Source organism: Ylistrum balloti, unplaced genomic scaffold, assembly GCF_031769215.1.
Source record: "Ylistrum balloti isolate Yb309-2 unplaced genomic scaffold, AGI_CSIRO_Ybal_v1 Utg369672, whole genome shotgun sequence".
Taxonomy (NCBI): domain Eukaryota; kingdom Metazoa; phylum Mollusca; class Bivalvia; order Pectinida; family Pectinidae; genus Ylistrum; species Ylistrum balloti.
In genome coordinates this window covers 1,485,950-1,507,744 of record NW_026781917.1, presented here as the reverse complement: position 1 = coordinate 1,507,744, position 21,795 = coordinate 1,485,950, and the positions used below count along the sequence as shown (strand labels likewise).

The window sequence follows — 21,795 nt, the reverse complement described above, 5'->3', positions numbered from 1 at the left end:
GTGAAGTCTGACCTTATACACTAAAGATCCCAGGATGTCTGTAGTTTGTGTTATATCACCTAGTCCAATATCACTAGTGAAGTCTGACCTTACACACTAAAGATCCCAGGATGTCTGTAGTTTGTGTTATATCACCTAGTCACATATCACTAGTGAAGTCTGACCTCACACACTAAAGATCCCAGGATGTCTGTAGTCTGTGTTATATCACCTAGTCCAATATCACTAGTGAAGTCTGACCTTACACACTAAAGATCCCAGGATGTCTGTAGTTTGTGTTATATCACCTAGTCCAATATCACTAGTGAAGTCTGACCTCACACACTAAAGATCCCAGGCCCAGGATGTCTGTAGTTTGTGTTATATCACCTAGTCACATATCACTAGTGAAGTCTGACCTCACACACTAAAGATCCCAGGATGTCTGTAGTTTGTGTTATATCACCTAGTCCAATATCACTAGTGAAGTCTGACCTCACACACTAAAGATCCCAGGATGTCTGTAGTTTGTGTTATATCACCTAGTCCAATATCACTAGTGAAGTCTGACCTCACACACTAAAGATCCCAGGATGTCTGTAGTTTGTGTTATATCACCTAGTCCAATATCACTAGTGAAGTCTGACCTCACACACTAAAGATCCCAGGATGTCTGTAGTTTGTGTTATATCACCTAGACACATATCACTAGAGCGAAGTCTACATCTCTGTCCGGTACTCTACTCGTATTTGATGATTTTTATTTTGTTATCCGTATGTCCAATCCAGAGGGTACGGGCATCATGTAGACTGATACTCCACGGTATGCTTTCATCAGAGATATATATGGTCCTAAGGAAGTGTCCATTGTTCCCGTCTATCAGCACCACTGACTTGGTCACCAATTCCGCCACCAGGATATCACCATCTCCATCAAAGCAAACATCAAAGGGGTAGAACTTGGACTGCCGACTCTCACTTGTTTGTGATTCCATAGCATCAATGTTCTGACATTTAAACTTCGGTGTATTTTATCTTCCTCATCGTGCGATAACCAAGCCTCGTCACCTGTACTACATACAAGCATATCAAAGTTAAGGAATGAAGTTTGGAAACTTGAAACAAGAGAAGTTATTGCGATAGGGTGGTATTCAGGATTCTCCCCGTCAACTAGTACCGTACCTAACATCTGCTCCAGTAGTCCAGTCTGGACAGTTCCAGGTTTGAAGACTCCCGCCTTTAAGGTTCCGACTGGTGGCGGTGATGTCGAGTTACCCCTGACTTGTTTAGCTACTGTGATGACGTCATTAGTGACACCAGAAGACAGTACTTGCAGAACCTGTCTAACTGAGGTCTTACTTCCTCTCCCAGGTGTTTCGTTAGTGCGGTCTTGTTATTTTCAGTAATGTCTGCGTTTATTTTTTCTATATTTTTACACAGTGACACTAACTTTTCAGTTAGTCTGTCGATTTCGTTTTTCATTTCCTTTCCTTGTCGTGTGATTTCTTCAATCATTTTACAGAATTGCCTGCTGCTTTTCTTAAAGTTTTCATCGTTTTCCTTGATATCGTTCTCTAGTTTTGGAACATCGTTTCTGGAAAGTTTTTCCTGATATCGTCGGATTTGAAGTTTTTGTTCCGACACATAATCCGTCAATTTCCCTAGGTCGTGTTTATTATGACGATCCAAAACACAATCTGTACAGATCAGTTCATCGTCACAAGTTTTACATATGTAGATAAAACCCATACCTTGATGATAGGTACATCCAGGTACGGGAGTCTGTTAACTTTTGAACACACAGAGAATGATTTATTTATATTTTTAAAAACTTTTTTACATTCCTAAAATCTTCATAATGTATAAACCATATGCTTCTATGGTCGGTTACGCAAACATTTGATTATATTTATTATTCACCTTAGTGACAAATGTTGCGACACGCATGTCGAGTCAAAAATGTTCACACGTAAATATGCTGCAAAACAGACTGAAATATTATATACACAGATAAATCGTTACAACTATGCCCGCTCCAAGTTCGCATGATAAGTTACGATTCACATCAACTTCGCACAAATATTACAAAAAATCAAAGCACCGTTAATACATTTCGTATAGTATTCAATATTTCTGTAATGAAATTTCCAAAGCCAAAAAATCAAAGTACTGAAAGTACTGAAAGGCTAAACGTATTGAAAAATGTTCACAAATAACCGCAAAGCTATATTACTTTCCCCATACTCCTACACTGCAAATATTACTAAAATAAGAGAACCAGAGGCTATTTTTCTTAATTTTAAGCGATTTTATATCTTCTTTAATTCTTATTTCAAATCTGATGACAATAATGTGAACCAATCAAAATAGGTAAAAAAAATAACAAAATACACACAACCATACATTTATCGCCAACAAGCCAAATGATAAATAGCTCTATGATGAAGTTGACTAGATAAAACCTTTGATATACCCAAGATGTTGCAATTACTATCCTATCAATATGAGGATTTAGACAAATCGAAAGGACTTTATACCTACTTCTTTATTTTGAATGTATTGCAAAGTAATAGTCCTTACTTATTATAATTATATTTGTAGTTGAGTAAAGTAGATAAGGTGTACACAGCATTTCAGATAGATTAAAGTTTAAGTAAATACATTAAATGTATTTACATGCCTATCTTCCTTGAAGTATCAACGTTAGACTTTTCTTCCAGTAATTATGTCTATAAAGACATAGTTCTTTGAGATTTAATTAGACTTCCATATACCGGTATATACAAAATTTACAATATTTTCACTATAGCTACTACTATTTCTGATCTCCAATGCATTAGATAATGTCACCATGACACGCTAAATGAATAAATATGTTATGGAAATATTTCGTTCTAGATAATTGATAATTATAAACATGAATGTTTTGGATTTTTTTATACGCGCTTTGTTTGAAGGAATATTTTCATTTCAAGGAACTTTGATACACATTAACAAACCCTGAGAAATCAGCACAATCAACCTTCATCAAATAAAACTAAAAGACAAAAAATATAAGTTATAACTGAGTCAACATCATGATCAGTACAGTATCAAAAATATGTTATTCATGAATCATGAGCACCAAATTTACCTTGCCTACGAAGCGCAAACTTTTATCTTCCAAAACTTGAAAAAGTGTCATGGCGTTTGGTGTGGAAAACCTGAAAAAGTGTCATATCGGCGGGTGTGCGCGTGGGACGAACAGTCCAATTCGGTGACGTCTACTGAGGTAAAGTGATGTTATATATTAAGACGATCTTGCCACAACGACAAGGATTAAAAAAAACTGATGTTCTGTTTGTAAGTTTTGTTTGTTTATATGTGCTGTTAGTTGATCATTCAAACCAAGCCCCCAGACTAGCTTCTTATCAACTCACACGTACAGTGTTCTGTAAGCTTACGTCATGTCGAGAATTCCGTAAAATATATTGTTCAAAATTTATCAATAGTTCAACCACACTGTGCTTCTTTTTTTAAATATATAGTAATCGTAGTGTTATCTAAAAAATAAACTAATTTTGGATGCTTTTAAAATAGCGATATGAAAGATCGTACATTATTTACGCTAGAGTTTCAGCCAATGAGAAGGCGTTTTTGTCTGAAAGGCCGTCGCAATAGGCTATACGTACTGAGTGCGTTTAACCTAAAAATGGTACAAAACTAAGGGATGATAAGGTCGGGGTCAAAGGGCAGTCGCTTCTCAGTGACGATGTGGTTCGTCTCCGCCATCTTGATAATGTCCCCTCCGGAATAAGTTCACGACTAGTGTTATTGCATAAAAAGATTACGTCAAAATTGAAAGATATTTTAAATCTCTGACTAAATGAAAATGTGTTATCAAAAAGTTTACCAAATAATGCCAAGCAGATACTGCTTGTTTCAGGAAGATTGATGTGCGTGCGGTTTACGTTTCTACATCGTGAAGAATTCTATTTTTGTGCTTGTTTAGCCATCAAAGTACTAATGTCATTATAGATTTGTAATGTATAATAATAATGCTCATAATAAAAATAATAATGAAAATTAATGTCGTTGTATTGAATTGAAATACTAAGCTTTTATTTAGTTTTTTTTATTTATTTTCACTAGATTGTCACCAAATCGACCAAAGTCGTGTTCCTTGTGTAAAACAGAAGATAAATAGAAAGAAAAATATATATATATATATATACATTGGTCGTGATGGCGTGTAACCTGAATAACCTCCACTTGTCTGTTAATATTACGTCATCAATCCGGACGGTGTCCACGTGCAAAACATGGTCGACAAGCTTGCAGTATGACAGAACTTGTTCAATTCACTTGGTATGTACATTGTCTCCTTTAAGAAGAATAATCTTCATATCTGTTTGTTGTTTTTCACACGAAACACAAGTTTATTCTATTTCAATCCTAATCAGCGTCATTGATATAATTTAAGCATTCGCCGCATAATATGAGAGTGTGTGGTGTAAGATATCTCGCCAAACGAACAAACCTGCAATTTTTACTCTGAAGAATATACAGTAAAAGTTTCTTTTTCAAAAAACTATTCGATCATTTCACAATCGTTGGTCCAGTGCACGTCATCTGCTTTCTAAAAATGCCGCATTTGCAACCAAAAATCTGCTGTAGTCAAAAATGCACCAGGCATCTGTACTCTAAAACGCTCCAGGCAGCAGTGCTACTAAGATATTTTCTCGGCAACCAACTGTAACAGCTGTGTGAGAAAAACTGTTCTCTTTAAAAGCCGTTTTTTCTGAATATTGATACTTTTTATGACCGTGAAAATAAACATTATTTAGATGCCTTTTCTTGGAATTTAGGTTTTATGTTGTGATCAAGACTGCCCATGGTTACGATTTTACAGATTCTTCAATATAGCAGTTGTCTCCCTTATGACACAAAAGGAAAACCGTTCTTGCCTTCACAAAAATTGCAAATAAAACTTTTTAGTCGGACAGGTGTTACTCAAAGTCAAGACCTTCCTCTGTAGCTTTAATTCTGGGGAAGTAAAATAATACGGAAAAGTTTTCAATCTAAAATTGTCCAATCTAAACATATTCCAGATTTTCTATATCTACATTTAATTTAAATGTGAATCTTGTTATATTTCATGTTTTTAATTGGCCTAACTGAGGATATATCATGGTGTTGACAAATCTGTTCCATATTTTGAAAGCATTTGACTTTAGATAGAAACAATGTGGTTACTAATATTACGATCAATTTTATAGAAAAAACTGCCCTTCAAATCGGAAACTTAAATAACATACACAAATCGAGTTACTCCCCTTTAGGCTTTGATCAACTGTGAACACTTGATAATTGTGTAATTCAATTTGATACCAATTTATAGCAAACTGTGATTGGAGAGTTAGGGTGAAAATAGCAAAATAAGTTCTGCTTTCTGTTGATTACGATACATATATTTCCATGTATTTACATATGGGATTTATATTCAAATTTTGATTTCCATGTCTCTTGTAAGTTTCATTCAAAAGAAATTTACTTCAAATCTGCTATTTTGATGAAAGTAATTGAGAACAGGGATCTGTTTTGAAAGCTATCATTAAAGATTGAAACAAACTCAGAGATATTTACATCCCAGCAATGAAGGCCATCACTTAGCAACAAACTTAATGTTTTGGTAACCAGAGATAGTTATAACCTGATGTTTATACACAGGTATGGGGTTACCTGGATTTTTAGACTTAATTAGTTTCCTTAAAGTCTGCTGTTTCATACCTCTATCACTAACATCAAGGGGTTAAAATCATCCAAGTACTTCTTCATTCTTTTCACAATTCTGAAATGGTATTCATTAAGCCAACTTTTGTGGAAATTAAAGAAAACAACAGTTTAAAAACAAACAAATTCATTAAAGACAGAACGATGAAGCCAATAAATATGGAACCTTTTAAATATGTATGTTATTCACATTTTTCAGTCTTTTACATAAAATGAAGGAATCGGTTCATATTACTCTTTTGGTTTATTTTCAATATTTGATGCAGTGAAATTTCAGTTATCATTTGAAAATAAGTTATCTTGGATGTATGTGTTCATACGTTGATAATAACCATAGGTTGGCTGCCATTTTGCATTGGTGTAACAAAGTAAAGATGGCACTCTCCAGTATAAGTCAGATCTGTTTCTCCTCAGACTCATGTTTATTCATGGACCACACTTGTTTACATGTCTGAGTTCTGACTTACCATGTCTTCATTACTGATTTGTTAGCTTCATCTGTGGAGTCTTATTTATTTATCAACGTTTTTAGATACAAGAAAGAGAATTCAAAAAAATAAATACAATATATACACGACTTCACACAAACAAAAGATATTGATATCAGAAACAATTTTTAGGTACCTGGTTTATTTGGTTAATTTAAAAACTGAATGTTACATATTTAAGTACCTCAAAGCTAACAATACCTCTTTAAATGGATATTTCTGCATGTCTGCTAAACTTCCCTGCAGCAGGTATTATCAGCTCCTGAATGGAGAGACATAGGGCAACATTTCTGAAGTATATATGCTCACACTGAATTAAAATCATCTTCTTGATGTGGAGTTGATCATGTTCTGTTGTCTTTTATTTTTGAGTGTGTGTGATTCATTTTTTAATTTTATTTCACTTCAAATCATTTTTCAAAGAATTAAGTATTCAGCCTTACTTAGGCTATCTAATGAATAGGACAGGCAAATACAGGCTGTAAGTCTAGGCCTACAGGACAATTTAGCCAACGTAAGGAATTTGGAATCAATTTGGGAGCGAATTCTTTTACCTGTTGTTTATTGTGGTCAAATTTGATATACCTGATGTAAGTCATTGCATGTTGTAAGAGGTGACCAGTTGTGGGGCACCTCCTGCTGGAGAGCCTAGAAAATGATAAACATATCTGCTGCCCCTTTACAACACTTCAGATCATTTTTTTCATTCCTTACTCTTTGTTTCTATAAGCTCATGTTTCCCACTCATAGTAGCATGCAACCTGATATGACGTTTGCCGTTGTAAGGGCATTAAATGGTTTTGAAAGTTCTTTAAAATCTTACTCCTCCAGTAAGATGTACATTGTAGAAATAATTCTATTTTGTCCCAATTTTATCTGAAGCATTCTTGAAGGAAAAAGAATCAATTTTATATAAACGATGGGTTGCAATTTCCTGGTGGATGTGGGGGATGGGGGCAGGGCCTAATATATAGATGAAATACAGCAATTGCTTTAAAATCCTGTTCCTTCTGTAGGAATGGTTAGATTTTGCCAGTGGTTTGAAACATCCTTTTGTGAAAGAAACTCAATTTTGTATGAATTATACATCCCCCTGATGCAGAGGGATTGGCCTTATATGGGAAATAGATATAAATCTTTTAAATGATTTAGTTTAGATGAAGCAATATCAGTGAACTTAACCAGGTGAGTGATACAGGCCCTATGGCAAGGCCTCTTTGTTTTCTTGATCTGGAGGGTTCATATCGATGATTGTTTTTATTCATGTCCTTTGTCGCTCTAAACTGGTTGGAATGCATGCATAAGTTCAGTTTAAAAGTGTCAAGTGTGTTTATCATTTGTGAAAAAATTACATTTTTTAGTGAATTACATTTTCATATACAACCGGAGTAATTTTGCCATTGCGTCTCAAACATACAGGAATCATTTTTTATGTTTCTTGATGATGATTAAAAGGAGATCAGCAGGAATTATTATTTTGAGAATTAAATCTCTCCTCCATAAAACATTAACCTAACATCTTCATGTAGTTGTTTCCCTTGGATATGATACACCTTTAGCTCACTTGGGGTCACTGTTACAGCCCAGTTGGAGGTGACACCCGACACCTTTAGAGAATCGATGTCTCGTTTAAAATCTTGATGTAGCTCTTTCATGCTAAGAGTTTTTGGTAATGACTGGTAATTCACTCATAACTTAGTATAAAACCAGCACAATATGATTAGCCTGTTTATCGTTTAAGATGGAGGTGGGTAATGATGTGAAACTGATGACTTCTTTTCATTATAAATGTTTAATTTTCACAGTGATATGACTCTGCATTATCAACAGGTAACTTAATCACTTTCTAAACAGATAAGCTGACAATGTTAGTTTTGCCTGACAAATTCACACCATCCATTATGATATTCTACATTACTATCACAGCGATAGGTGCCTTTGTCCGGATATCTCGGACAGAATGAGATTGGACTATATGGAGAGTGATTGTAGCGTCCTACTGTGAACTGAATGAACAGCATCATCAGCAAAGATATGCTTCAATGAATATTTAAAACAGATTCGCCTGTAAAAATAGAGCATCTAAAATTAATTTAATACTTGATTGAATTATAAAAATTGAATATTATGTTTAACATCATGTTTAAATTCAGTAAACATTCCTGCACGTTTCTGCATGATATTATTTTACAAATTTCTAAATTCATTTTTCAGATATTCACTTTGAAAATAAAAAGTCAGAAAACGTGTCAAGAACCATATTTATCAAACATCAAGTCCATGTCAGGTAATAAGCCCACCCATATATATATTTATCACATGATTACCTTGTTATTCAATTCATAAACTAACGTAATATTTTCGCATTTTACAAATGTGTAGTGTAGCCTATTGTGGCTGTCATAGACATTTCCGCATCAAAATTTAACTCTTTGACTCTTGTTTTCTTCAATATTTGTCTTGAAACATGTCATTGATTTTTCCTACTTGTCATTTACAATGAAAGGATGTTTACTTAGGTGAGGCAGTGTGTCATTTACCAAAAGTACGGTAAAAAAATCGCTATTTAGACCACTTTAGGGATTTTAGCGACCAATACAGAGATATATAGTGGAAAAAAACGGGACTGAAAAAAAAGTGCCTGTAATAGCGGAGTGATCGTAATTTTGAGGTGGTCATTAGGTGAGGTTTCACTGTAGTAATTGTGACCTACTTTTTGACATTTGACCAACATCAAAGAAAAAAAAATGGGCTCCATTTCAATAACTGCTTGTCACTCCAAGGGCATAGGTTAACCCAGGTGAAGTAGTGTATCATTGACCAAACATTGGACGTTGTGACCTACTTTTTGACCTTTGACCTATATATCCTGGAAAAAGTTTGTCTTGGCATCATTTTCTTAACTTTTTGTCACTGTAACGTCATACTTTGGGCATTGGCTCACCAAGGTCAGGTAGTGTGTCACGCACCAAAAGTAGGTCATTGTGATCTATAGTTTGACCTTTGATCTACATGGAAGAAAAGGTTTGTCTTGGCTCCATTTTCTTATTTGTTTGTTGATTTCCTGGGGTCTTGTAATAAGACCACTCCCTGACATTAAGAAAGAAGTAATATATTGACCCCCTGGGGTCCTGTAATAAATTCACCCCCTGCATTATTGGCCCCTGCTCCCTGGATTACAATGTAACTTCAGGAATATAGCATATTCATGTAAACACTTGTTGATATAAATTTCTACTTACTTTAGTACCATAACAATTTTTAAATGATGGGTTTTTACTGGTGGCAATTGACATATAAGTTAATTACTTTATTTTGACTGTTAACGATAATTGTGGAAGTGAAATTTTCATTTGTTGTAAGAAATCCTTACAGTAATTGAGGAAGTTTTTCAGTAAGTGGTCGTTTTCATATTGGAATATATATAGTGGAGGCAGATGAAATTAATGAAGATAATTCTTTATATAATGCTTACTGTTTAAAAGTGTAAAATGTTACTATAATATGCATAAGCAATAATAACGTAGCTTTGAAGAATAAACAATTTCTGATAGAAGGGATGGTTTCGGACAAGTAAGATAGTCTTGGTATGAAATTTTTTACTAAATATGCAGTACTTCAACATTGAGATACAACAGATCAAATCTTAATTCAGTTTTAAATAAATATTAATACGACTTTACATTTCATATTAACATTATACATGGATACCTGTATGCTCTGTGACCAAAAAAGGTCTAAATTTGACCTACTGTGGAGTAAATTTGGAAACAAAATTTGTTTCGTTTTTTTTCTGTTTTTTTTTAAAGATAGGTTAATATGTGTTTTAGTGTCTTAACAACTTTTGTCTCTGAAATAGGATAAATATACATCTATTTTCGTTTTGAATGTCAAAAAATTACATGCATTTGAAATTTTTGGTGCTATTAGGTCTTCCAAACTACCAAAGTAGGTATATAGTAATACATCCTATCTGTTAAGAGCAATGGAAGCTGAGAAACAAATCTTTTATATGTGAATATTTCAATCTACCTATTTCTCTTTGACTTCATTTGAATGCTAAATTCTAAAAAAAAATCTGGTATACAAATAATAAACATCTTTGTTATTTTCTGCTTTAGTGTTGAACATGACAGGAAAAATCGCAGCCAAATTTTTCTTGCGTCAGATTTTGTGTCGGTTAAAAAAATTAACCAGGACTTGAGAGCTTGTTATGACTGTTTTTCTGTATATTAGATTTGTGTTGATGTTCCGGTTGAATTATTGGCTGTTTTAGAATCAACAAACACCACTTTCCTTTAGATATAACATTTCCAGTTTGTTATGGGTATCCCAGGAGAAAAAGAGGTGTTAGAGACGCCTGGGACGACGCTAATGAAAGCCATGTGTGAGAGGAAGCCCTATGGCAGATGACATTTTACACAGGAGGTTATTGAAAAAACATCATGGTTAGGGACATTAGCCCTGTACAAATATTTCTACATTCTGTCTTGTGAAGCATTGATGTTCTATAGAATGTTTACTGCATATTAAGTTCCACACTTCAATCATCAGAGCATGGTCAACTTAATGATCTTAAAAACAATTTATATCTTTCTCAGGCTATTTATTAGAAAGAAAAACAGTTTTTATCTCATTCATTTAACAAACCCGTATTTTGATATAGCTTAATAAAATGACAATATTTTTTCAAGTAAAAATTTAAGTCAACATCAATTTTGTACGACTAATCAGTACTGTGATTATTGCTTCCAGACATTTTGTGATTTAAAGTTTGGTTAGCTCTACAATGAACAAAATTCAAAAAGTTGAGAAAAAACCTTGTCTTGTAAGTTTGCAAATAATAAAACCAGCTTTTGGACTATTAAAAAACGTTTTTTCCTAGTTAGCTTCTATAATATTATGTGAAATGAGAAGCAATTTTGTAAATGTTTTGCTTGGTTGTTAAGTCAAGGTTGCTAAGGCTGGGAGTGTTGATACAGATGGAGGAGAGCAAAAAGTTGGAAGTAGTGTCTTTGTGGGAGGGAGTGACACAGAAATAAGTCTGGTATTGCTCAGCATGGGGAGGGCCAGACAGGTGCATTGTAGGGTCCATAACTCAAGGCACCTGTTGGGGATGCCTTTCTGTGTGTTGTCAAAACATGCAATGTTAAAAGAAAAAGAAGTGCTCCCTTTACAGTTTTGGTCTAAACTAGATGTTTCACATACTTGTAATGTAATTAAACATTCCATATATGCTCTGGTTTCTATGGAATAACACATAACTGAGTGAAGTTGAAGAAAGAGCTACATTTTAGCTAGTTTGGAATATTCTAAACTTGTGAGGAATGGAAGATTAATGTACAGACATGTTTTTTGAATTCTTAGCACACCGTCATCAGATGGTAGGTTGTCCAAATTGCACCATTTCCTGAGAAAAAATTAGGATTTCTTTTTTTAACTTTGTGTGTAAGTTTAGCCCATTCAATTTTTAGCCTGATCAGTGAAACAAAATTACACAGAGATAACCATCTTGGATTTTGATAGCTTAAGGTCCTTATCACTATTTCTTGAGAAAGATAAGAAAGATATTCTTAAACTGAATTTCTGTATTTCAAATGGTCCTAAGTTTATCCCTTTTAATTTTGAACTGATCAGTAAAACAAAATAGCTGATAGGCAGCCATCTTGGATTTTGACAGTCAATGTTTGTTATTGCTATTCTTTGAGAACTACTTGAGGGATATTATACAAACTTCATATGTAAATTTCCCTTAGTCCCTTGTGGTGCCAATTCAATTTTGAGACCGATCAGGAAAAAACAATGGCCCAAAGATGTTCATCTTGTATTTTGAAAGTTGAAATTTGTTATCAGTATTTTTTGAGAAGCACAAAAAGGATACTTCCGCAATTGGTGTTAATTTCCCTTGGTTTCTAGCTTGTTCTATTTTGAGTTTGATCAGGAAAACAAAATTGCAGACAGATGGCCATCTTGGATTTTGACATTTAAAGTTTATTAATCATTATTTCTTGAGAAGTACTGGGAGGATATTTCCCAAACTTGATTGTAAGTTCCCCTTAGTCTCATGTTGTGCTCATTTGATTTTGAGTTTGATCAGGAAGACAAAATGCCTGTCAGATGGCCATCTTGAATTTTGGCTGAAAGTTTGTTTCCCTATTTCTTGAGAAGAACTGGAAGGATATTTCACAAACTTTATATCGATTCTCCTTGGTCCCTAGTTATTACCTGTGAATTTAAACACTAATCAGTGAATAAAAAATGGCCAGCAGTCATATTTGGCAGTTAAGATTATTATTTTCTAAGAATTTTCAAATTTTGAAAAGAAGGGAAAAAATCAAACATTTAAGGAACAAATAAAGACCAAACAATGATACAGGTATCACAATCCAACTCGGATCTTTTCTTTTTTCTTTTTTGCTTCCACCTAGCTTTAGAGTTATAAGTTCATGTTTGTTTTCGGGTGTGAAATTTAACACAAATCAACCAAAATAAGTACACACTGATATAGAATGGGAATTGGGCTGATAATGGAAGGGAAGGAGCTGTGAGCTGTTATTAATGATTGTTGAATCGGAGTCAATAACTCATTGTGTTAACTAATTCTGACTGAATGACAATATTTACACAGAAATTAGATATTTTATGTTTTGGAAATATTTCCTTTATCGTCAAATTGCAAGATCCAATTATGTCAACAAGTGCCCTGGACTTTCAGTGTTAGGTTGTGACCAGAGAAATTTTTCAGTGCTTTAAAACTGCCATGGAGCCAATCAGGCTAGAGCTCTTATGGGTCATGTTTGTTCTATTCTCCAAACACTGCTGTACAGTGGTATTAGTTTTCAGGTAAAACACTGATAGCATATTGAGTTAGTATTATTTCAAAGTGTCAGAGTTTCGGTGAAAGTGAGAAATCCAATTAAATGGTATAACGGGGTTTCCTAAGTAGTCATTCCATACTTAAGGCCTTGCCATGATTGTCACTGGACAGTGGTATAACGGGGTTTCCTAAGTAGTCATTCCATACTTAAGGCCTTGCCATGATTGTCACTGGACAGTGGTATAACGGGGTTTCCTAAGTAGTCATTCCATACTTAAGGCCTTGCCATGATTGTCACTGGACAGTGGTATAACGGGGTTTCCTAAGTAGTCATTCCATACTTAAGGCCTTGCCATGATTGTCCCTGGACAGTGGTATAACGGGGTTTCCTAAGTAGTCATTCCATACTTAAGGCCTTGCCATGATTGTCACTGGACAGTCTTTGGTAGGTCTATTTTGAAAATAGGTATATCTAATAATTTCACTAAAATTGATATTGACATCTGTAATCAACTGTTAATGGTTAATTGTTAAACCTCCCCACAAATCTGTATACATTTTACAATGTTAAACCTCCCCACAAATCTGTATACATTTTACAATGTTAAACCTCCCCACAAATCTGTATACATTTTTCATTGTTAAACCTCCCCACAAATCTGTATACATTTTACATTGTTAAACCTCCCTTCAAATCTGTATACATTTTACATTGTTAAACCTCCCCACAAATCTGTATACATTTTACATTGTTAAACCTCCCCACAAATCTGTATACATTTTACATTGTTAAACCTCCCCACAAATCTGTATACATTTTACATTGTTAAACCTCCCCACAAATCTGTATACATTTTACATTGTTAAAGCTCCCAACAAATCTGTATATATTTTACGTTTGATCTCCCCACAAATCTATATATATTTTACATTGTTAAATGCCCCTGCAAATTTGTATACTGTGTACCTAGGTCATCTGCCTACAATTTTGTATAATACATACTTTGTAACATCTTCTCCATAGATATTATATTTACACATCAGTTTATACTTTTATTTACACTATACTTTAAAGTGACTTGACACAAACATTTTCCAGACTTTACATGTAATAACTTGATAATATCATGCCAGCATGCACTATTAACTTGTAATTAAATGTTTTTCTTCGATATCTCTTTTTAATTGGAGCCTGCCACTGTGATCGTTTACCCTTGACGTAAGTTTACGATGCTTATTAATTAGGATAAAAACGGGCTAGCCGTGTTATCAGATTAGAGAGCTAGGCTGTGTTGTAAAGCTTCTGCTGTATATACCATAACCCTAGTGTGTACCTGATTCACTCAGAGATGCCACCGGTGTTTTTGGCGTTAAAGACGTAAGATCACATGTTTTATCAAACAAACAGTAAATTTCCATTAATTCCTGATAGTGTTGATTAAGGCACGCGTCAAGATAAAATGTCGTTAAAGTGTAAAATTCAACCACGAACAATGGTTTACTTTTTCTTTAATTGTGGGTTATCACTGGCAGTGTTCATGGATCAGGCCCCATGAAAAGGGATGGTCTTTTTTGGGGATCTTCAAAGTACATCACAGGGACGAAATGGCATCAGATTTCAGTTCAAACAGTACTTTATATGGTAAGCATTTTCTTAGTCATTTATTCTGTGCCAGGCGAGACGTGGGTATATCAAATTGCAAGATCCGTTATATTTTTGTTGTCGCCTCAATTTCATATACCATCTGCTATGAATAAGTCAAGAAAATGTATTTATTACTCAATATCTTACACAAAATTTTAACATTTTTAATGAAAAATAAAGTTTCAATCATATGTGTCAGTGGGAAAACAAATCGAAAAATTTATCCATAAATTGTAAAATTTGAAAGAATGAATTGAATTGAATATTCATTTATTGGAGTAAAAACTTTATCCCAATTCCTTTCACTGATTTCTATAATAGTCTCTACATTTTATGTTGAACTTGTAATGTTAACAAAGAATATCATAATCCTTTTAAGTCAAAAGTGGTAATTTTAATGTTATAACTTTCGTAGTGAGAGTTGTAGAAGATTTACAGCCAAATAGGGGATTTTGTACTGACAGCAAGTGACAGCTCCAATTTCTACACTTCTAAACTGACAGGGTCTTAAATCCTATTTGCTTGAATTAAACTTTTTAACTGAAAAGCATCTCAAATTAAATACTATAACATTCCAAATGTGATGGAGATTTTATTTTTGAGATCAAGTTGTTCTATGCCATTAAGTGTCTCAAATCACCATTTATGAAGAATTGTCAAGCTTTGCAGGTGTATAAGATTAATTCATTCCTCATCCTGGATTACAATTGTTATTTTTTCTAATGTGAAGTGCAAAATTCTCTTTATTCTTAATTCAATCTTTGGAATTAAATTCACAAACATTTGTTTCTCATTAAATTGCAGTGTGCAGCTATATCCTATCTTAATATGCCTTTTTTTGTGACATATGACGAGTGTTTAGAAAAAAACATAATGGATGGATTTTTAGTATCAGATGAATGTATTAATTTTCCATAGCTAAAAAAATATTTTGTATCAATTATCAAATATATTTCATTAATGCACAAATCTGATAAAGTGAGATTATATGAAATGTGATATTAAGTGAAACGTGACATTAACCGTGATTTATATTAATGGAAAAAGTGAATATTAGACCTAGAGGATATTCCCAAAAAATACTCTTAAATTTATTTCTTGGGGTATTTCATGGATATTTTAAATGTTCAAAAGTTGACACAAGAACATGTAAAACATAGCGGTCTCATGATAATAACAGAAATGAGACTTGAAGAAATATGAGGGAATCCACTGCAAACTATATAATGTTGCTATACATGATGTCAGATGTCTGCAGCTTATTTGCTGAATATTTTCAAAGTCAGTGAAATCAAATAGAAAAACTGGCCCCTGTCTCTGTTAAAATAGTCAATGAATTTGAGCTCAAAGATTATATCTTATTATTGATGAAGAATTTGTTACAAAAGTTTCACAGCTGATAGCCATCCTGTCAACAAAAAAATTTTGGATTTCCTTTTTACATTCATCTGAATGCCACTTGAATCCCGATTATGCATCATTTATTCCTTTTTTTAAATATCTATATTGAAAAAAAAGCTTTACATGTGTATAGCTATTAGTATCCTTCTAGCATAACAAAATTTATTGTATATTGATAAGCCCAGGTCTTTTTCACCAACAGGTGCTAGCACATTTGTATATATGTAATTAACACTGCTATACTGTAGGATCTTAAATACTGGTTGAAGAGGGTGTTAGTTTGAAGTGTATGGGACACACAGACAACCAATAAGTTTGGCTGAGATAATACCCTTAAATCTCTCCTCACAATCAGAGCTATCAAACAGTCATCTATACAGCTAAGCTCTGTCAGTGTACTACTTCATCAGCCTCTAGGAGAGGTGGGGACAGTCCCAAACCTCCAATAAACCCCACACACAGTTACATATTCCTTTTGTCCATCTTCCGTCTCATTAACCCTGAAAATGACCATGCATAATTTCTTCTCTTAATGAGCTGAGATTTCTCACACCTGTTTTTTGTCTACTTTCACTTTACATATGTTTGTAATGACTTGTTTGGCCAGGTGGGGAAAAGTTCACCCACAGTTTTGTCACACCTCTAAATAATTTGATTTAAGTTATTTACCCTCTCTAATACACCTGTCAGTAATGTAAGTCTTGTTCTAATATGTCATTATAAACCAAAGTTGCTCTGTAAATCTTGAAGTAACATATATAATTGGCTGGTCTACCGACTGTTTTTTGACAAAATTTTACAGAACTTTGTCAATATTTAGACCCTTGTAAGTGGAACATACCAATAAGATCCAGATGTATAATGTTGGTTGTGAGTTTTCTTTTCATTTAAAGAGAATATTTGTGTATTTGCTAGGTACTCAGCCCCTTTGGGTTTTAAAAGGGAACCTGTCTGTGTTTTACCTTTTCATACAACAGAAAAGGTTTCTAAAACTTGTAGGTTTTCATAACTGGTACATGTATACTTGAAGGATTTCATATTGACACTGAAGTTTTGTTAATTAATGCCATATTGCCATGTAGATGATTATTTCTGGTTTTTATTAGGTGAAATGAATATATTGATGTGTGAAAATTGAAGATAATTTTCCAGGTATTATTTTCTGAAGTTTTGTCAGCTGAACAAACTATAAGAAAAATCATTCATCTCAATTGTTTCTTCTAGTACTGAAACTTTGACTGAAAATAACATTTTTTTTCTTGAATTATTTTTTTATATCAAAAAATTAAAACATGAAAATACCTGTAAAAGTTAGTTCATCTATAAAAACTGATTTGCATAATTTAAAAATCTAGATTTCCTCCATGGTTCTTGTGTGTTTACGTATATTCCATCAGTATTCAAATTGTACATTTTAAATTATGAGTCACTGTTTAAAAACACGGCTAGTCAGCTGACTGCATCATTTTTTTAACTAAAGGACAGAATTTCAAATGTAATTTAATTTTCTAAACGTGTGTTTGAAATTTATTTTAATACAGATTTAGTATTCCAAACACTACAATTTGAGTTTATCTAAGGAAACTAATTATTTAAATTTATGTAAATCATTTTTATGGCGGAAGTTTAAATCAGATGATATTAGGCTGTTTTTGATTTGCAGATAGCCAGAAGGATTTGTAATTAAACTAATGTTAGTTAATAGGAACAGGTGGTTTTAGTAAAATCATACATAGCTTTCCTTGACATGAATTTTCATTACATAACTAGTATAAATGTGCTATATAAAACTTTTTTTTCCCCACTTGTTGGATCAGACCACTGTGTTGTTCATAATCCTGTGGTATCCAACATCAATTCAGTTTCAATGGAATGCTTATATTCCAATAAAGATTTTAAAAAAAAGAGAGAGAAAAAAAGAACAGAAAAAAAATGCTGACATTTTGTCTGAAGTTTAATCTATGTTATACATGGTTGCAAGTTGTGAAATGTTGGCCAGTAGGGCAGTAACAACATTTACATAACTTGTGTGATATTATGATTCTTCAGTCATGAATCCATAGTTCCTGTCCTCACTTACCTGTGATTTGCCTGTGTTTTTTGTGATAATCGTTAAAATAAAGTAATATTAAGCATTGCCCACATGAAAATAGGTAACATTATCAGATGTTGAATTATATAGAATATTTAAGGATAAAATTGGTGTTTCAAGAAAACATGATATTATAAGGAAATTGACATTAACCAACATGACATAAGTGGTTCCTCTGTATATACAGTAGTAGATAGAGTAAAAAAAAGCTACGGTAAATATTTGTTAGAATATATTTCTTTGACTTGTATGAAAGGTTGCTAAGGGTTAAAAGTTGTAAAAAGAAACATTTGTCAACTATTTGACATAAACTTTATAGGGTATTTAAGATGATAGATGTCAAACATACACTAATGAACAGAATTGGAGAACAATGTCCCATTGACCTCTTAGTTTGTCAGTTCTTGTGAGAACACATCAGAAATTTTTTGATAGAAAGATATAGTTCAGAATTTAACCACTACATCTGTACTTAAATAGGCAAGGTTCTGATGGATAGGATTTTCCATTGATAAGGAACATGTACTTTTATTTCACTGTGATATCTAACCTTGAGTATAGTTGTTGGTCATCTTTCGCCGATGATGTTTTGCCTGCTTTTAACTCCATTCAGAGGTCTTGTGACTTTCAATGGATACAAACACACTCAGCTGTATGCAGCCTTTTTAGCTGGTTTACAAAAGGAGTCAACTTACATTCAGTGAGAGGGTAGGGGGTTGCTCAGGCCATCCATCAGGTCCCACATTTTTCACCTGGTTGCCTTGACAACCCCTGCACAGGTGATTATGACGGATCTGAGTTGTCAAGCCTGTAATTTAATGAGTCTATTAAGCTTCATTTTTTACCCATTTTGGTCATTATTTAAACTCATTTACACTTTATAAAGGATCTGTTTTGAAAACGAACCCAGGCTGATTAATTGTGGACACATCCCGCCCAATACATCAACTGTAGAGTCAATGTTTGAACATACAAAGACTGGCTACCTCTAATCTTATCAGTGCAGTCATTATTGAAAGCCTTAATCTAAAATATGATATTGGATTTAGTGGTTCAGGGTGTCAGTTTCTCAAAGATTAAACAGATTTAGGATCCAGGCTTTGGCTATCAATAATATATGCTCTCTCTACAATGAGTATTGTCCAGTGGTTGGCAGTTGGTGAAGGAGGATGGGAGAAGGAGTTTGTGGTCAATAGATGATGATTTTGTGAGATAAGGACACTTCCTTGACCATCAATATATCAACACTTTATCCTGTCAGTCCATGACCTCTTCACACTCCTGGACAGATATCTGCATTTATTATCAGCCTCAATATACAGATTGTATCTGTATGATTTATATACATGTACCCTGCCAACCCAGGCATGTTATGTCCATTTCTTGTCTAATTCAGTAGCAGCTGGAAAACCTACAAAAACACATACTTAACATACTTATTATGTAAATGGCCATAGCTTTCCTTTCCTTTTTTTTTTAGGTCACTTGCATTAAAGACTAATTGTAACCTTTTGAGATCAATAAGTTGTCCTCAAAATGTGTTATTGGTCATCAATTAAAGTTTTTTTAATTTTCAGTTTCTTCTCAGAAAATGCTGGGCTGATTAAAACTAAATTTAGGATTTAAGATCAATACCTGAAAAGGAAAACAGTGGTGCACACTTGCCTGAGGTCTACAGGGCAATGCCAAAGCAGAAGATTTTAAAAGATCATCTTATCTAAGCTGGGACATAACTGAAACAAGTCATTAAAATGGTTGTATTGTCACAAAGTAGCTGTGGCAAAATTACAAAACTTGTGGTTGTCAAAGTCTGATGGAAAATGTTTTAGATATGAAAGTTTTCAACAGTTATAATTAATCAAGTACCAGTATACAAATTGCTATGGGTTATCATGCAACATTTTATCCAGGGAAGATCTCATATTTATCATAATATAATGCTTTAGATGGGCAAAATGTTGATACCGCATGAGAACATGGATCACATGCTTGATTATTTGCAGGGTTACGGCCTTCTGTATACTTTTGTGATAATATTTAATCATTTTATACTCCAAAGTCCTGGTGAGATGCTTGCAGTAGTACATTTTCTTGTTGTTCTCTTGTTATTTTTTTTTTTTTATATATTTATTCAACCCATATCTTTTTTTTTTTTGCATTAATTAATTCAATAATGACTTATCATAATATTTCTTTGTATGAAATTAGATAAAAAAAATGATCATAAATTTTCCATAGGGAAAAAAAATACAATGTCAAAAATAATTTATTTTTCAAAGCTTTGTAGTTATAAACATCATTTAATAAGGGGTGTTCAACGTTTTCAAGGATTGCTATTTAGGTGGCAACTCTGAAATTTCAAGAACAGTCAGGGGGTTATAATATAGATAGACAAATGTTTAATGTTCATTTATCATGTCAGATTTCCACACATCTGCAGAGAGCAGTACACCTGGCAAAGGTCAGAGGTTGAATCTAGGACCTTGAAGTGTGTATATAATCACCATGACAACATCAGATTTATTAAGGGAGACAACTATACACCGGTTGTTAACTTTTTGTGATAGATTACTGTGTCAGTTAATTGACTTTGAGGTACAGTCATAAATACTCTTTGAATATCATCGCATATCACCAAGATGTATCGAAGCATTGATCAGATAATAGGATGATTCGATCTGCAAGCACGATTATGACATTACATCCATAATACAGAGTGATTGAGGTATGGGTTGTACGCTGCCCTCCTTTGAAAAGCAATTCTATTTTGAAATTGAAATATGATACATGTTGAAATATAGTGTTTGATATATATTAAATAACATGGGCTCTTCCTAACTCGGTGATTAAGGGTAGCCATTTTATTGTACTGGATATTTTGCACTGTCACTTCATTAAGTATGGGGATTTGCATCTCTTTTCAGACGATGACAAGTTATAAATCAACATAATGTCCAAAAACATATTGTTGTTTGGTGTAAATAACATTTACATAGAAAACCTGTTTTACCTCCGCTACAACAAAATAAAAGCTGGTTAAGGTTTCCTATCTGACTCAAATGCTTTTAGATCAAAATTTTGAAAAGGAAAACAATTGGATAATTTTTCTTCAGTTGGAAAGTAGACAATGAGATTAAGGTTCTAAATCTGTTATATAACTGTTCTGGTTGTATGAAAGTTTGGATGGTTACCAACAGTTTTATTATCATTATTATTCTTTCTTTATATTGAAATCACTGATGGAGTAAAGCGAGTTGTTTATTCAAGATTCCCTGCCAAATTTAGAGTTTTGAAACTCTTACATAAAGATTTTTTTTTTTTTTTTTTAATTCTTTTATACACAAAGTATTCTTTTATACACAATTTATGGTTTCAAGCAACGCACATAATATATCAAAAACTAGTATTGATTCATATTAAAAACAAAAAAGGGAGAAAATCTCAAAAGTCTTTATTGCCTGACAAAATTCAACCAGACATGTATGGATAACTGAAGTAACCGGATACATCAGTGCTGGGTAGATGGGGGCATCTTGCTTTACATGTATGGTAATTAGGTAACTTAATTACAGGTGTGATATATCGGGGGTGTCCGGTATTA

The 21,795-nt window shown here is 33.4% G+C and overlaps 1 protein-coding gene and 1 pseudogene across 1 annotated transcript in view; one reads left to right on the top strand and one right to left on the bottom strand.

The window, feature by feature from the left end:
• Window positions 1-719: 719 nt before the first annotated feature.
• Window positions 720-7,894, bottom strand: LOC132562492 (uncharacterized; annotated as a pseudogene).
• Window positions 7,895-7,980: 86 nt separating this feature from the next.
• LOC132562484 (protocadherin gamma-A4-like) overlaps window positions 7,981-21,795 on the top strand; it is a 52,666-nt gene continuing 38,851 nt past the window's right edge. Inside the window, exon 1 of the mRNA XM_060227232.1 lies at window positions 7,981-7,986. Within this exon, the coding sequence (XP_060083215.1) occupies window positions 7,981-7,986 (6 nt within the window). The remainder of the gene's footprint in view (window positions 7,987-21,795) is intronic.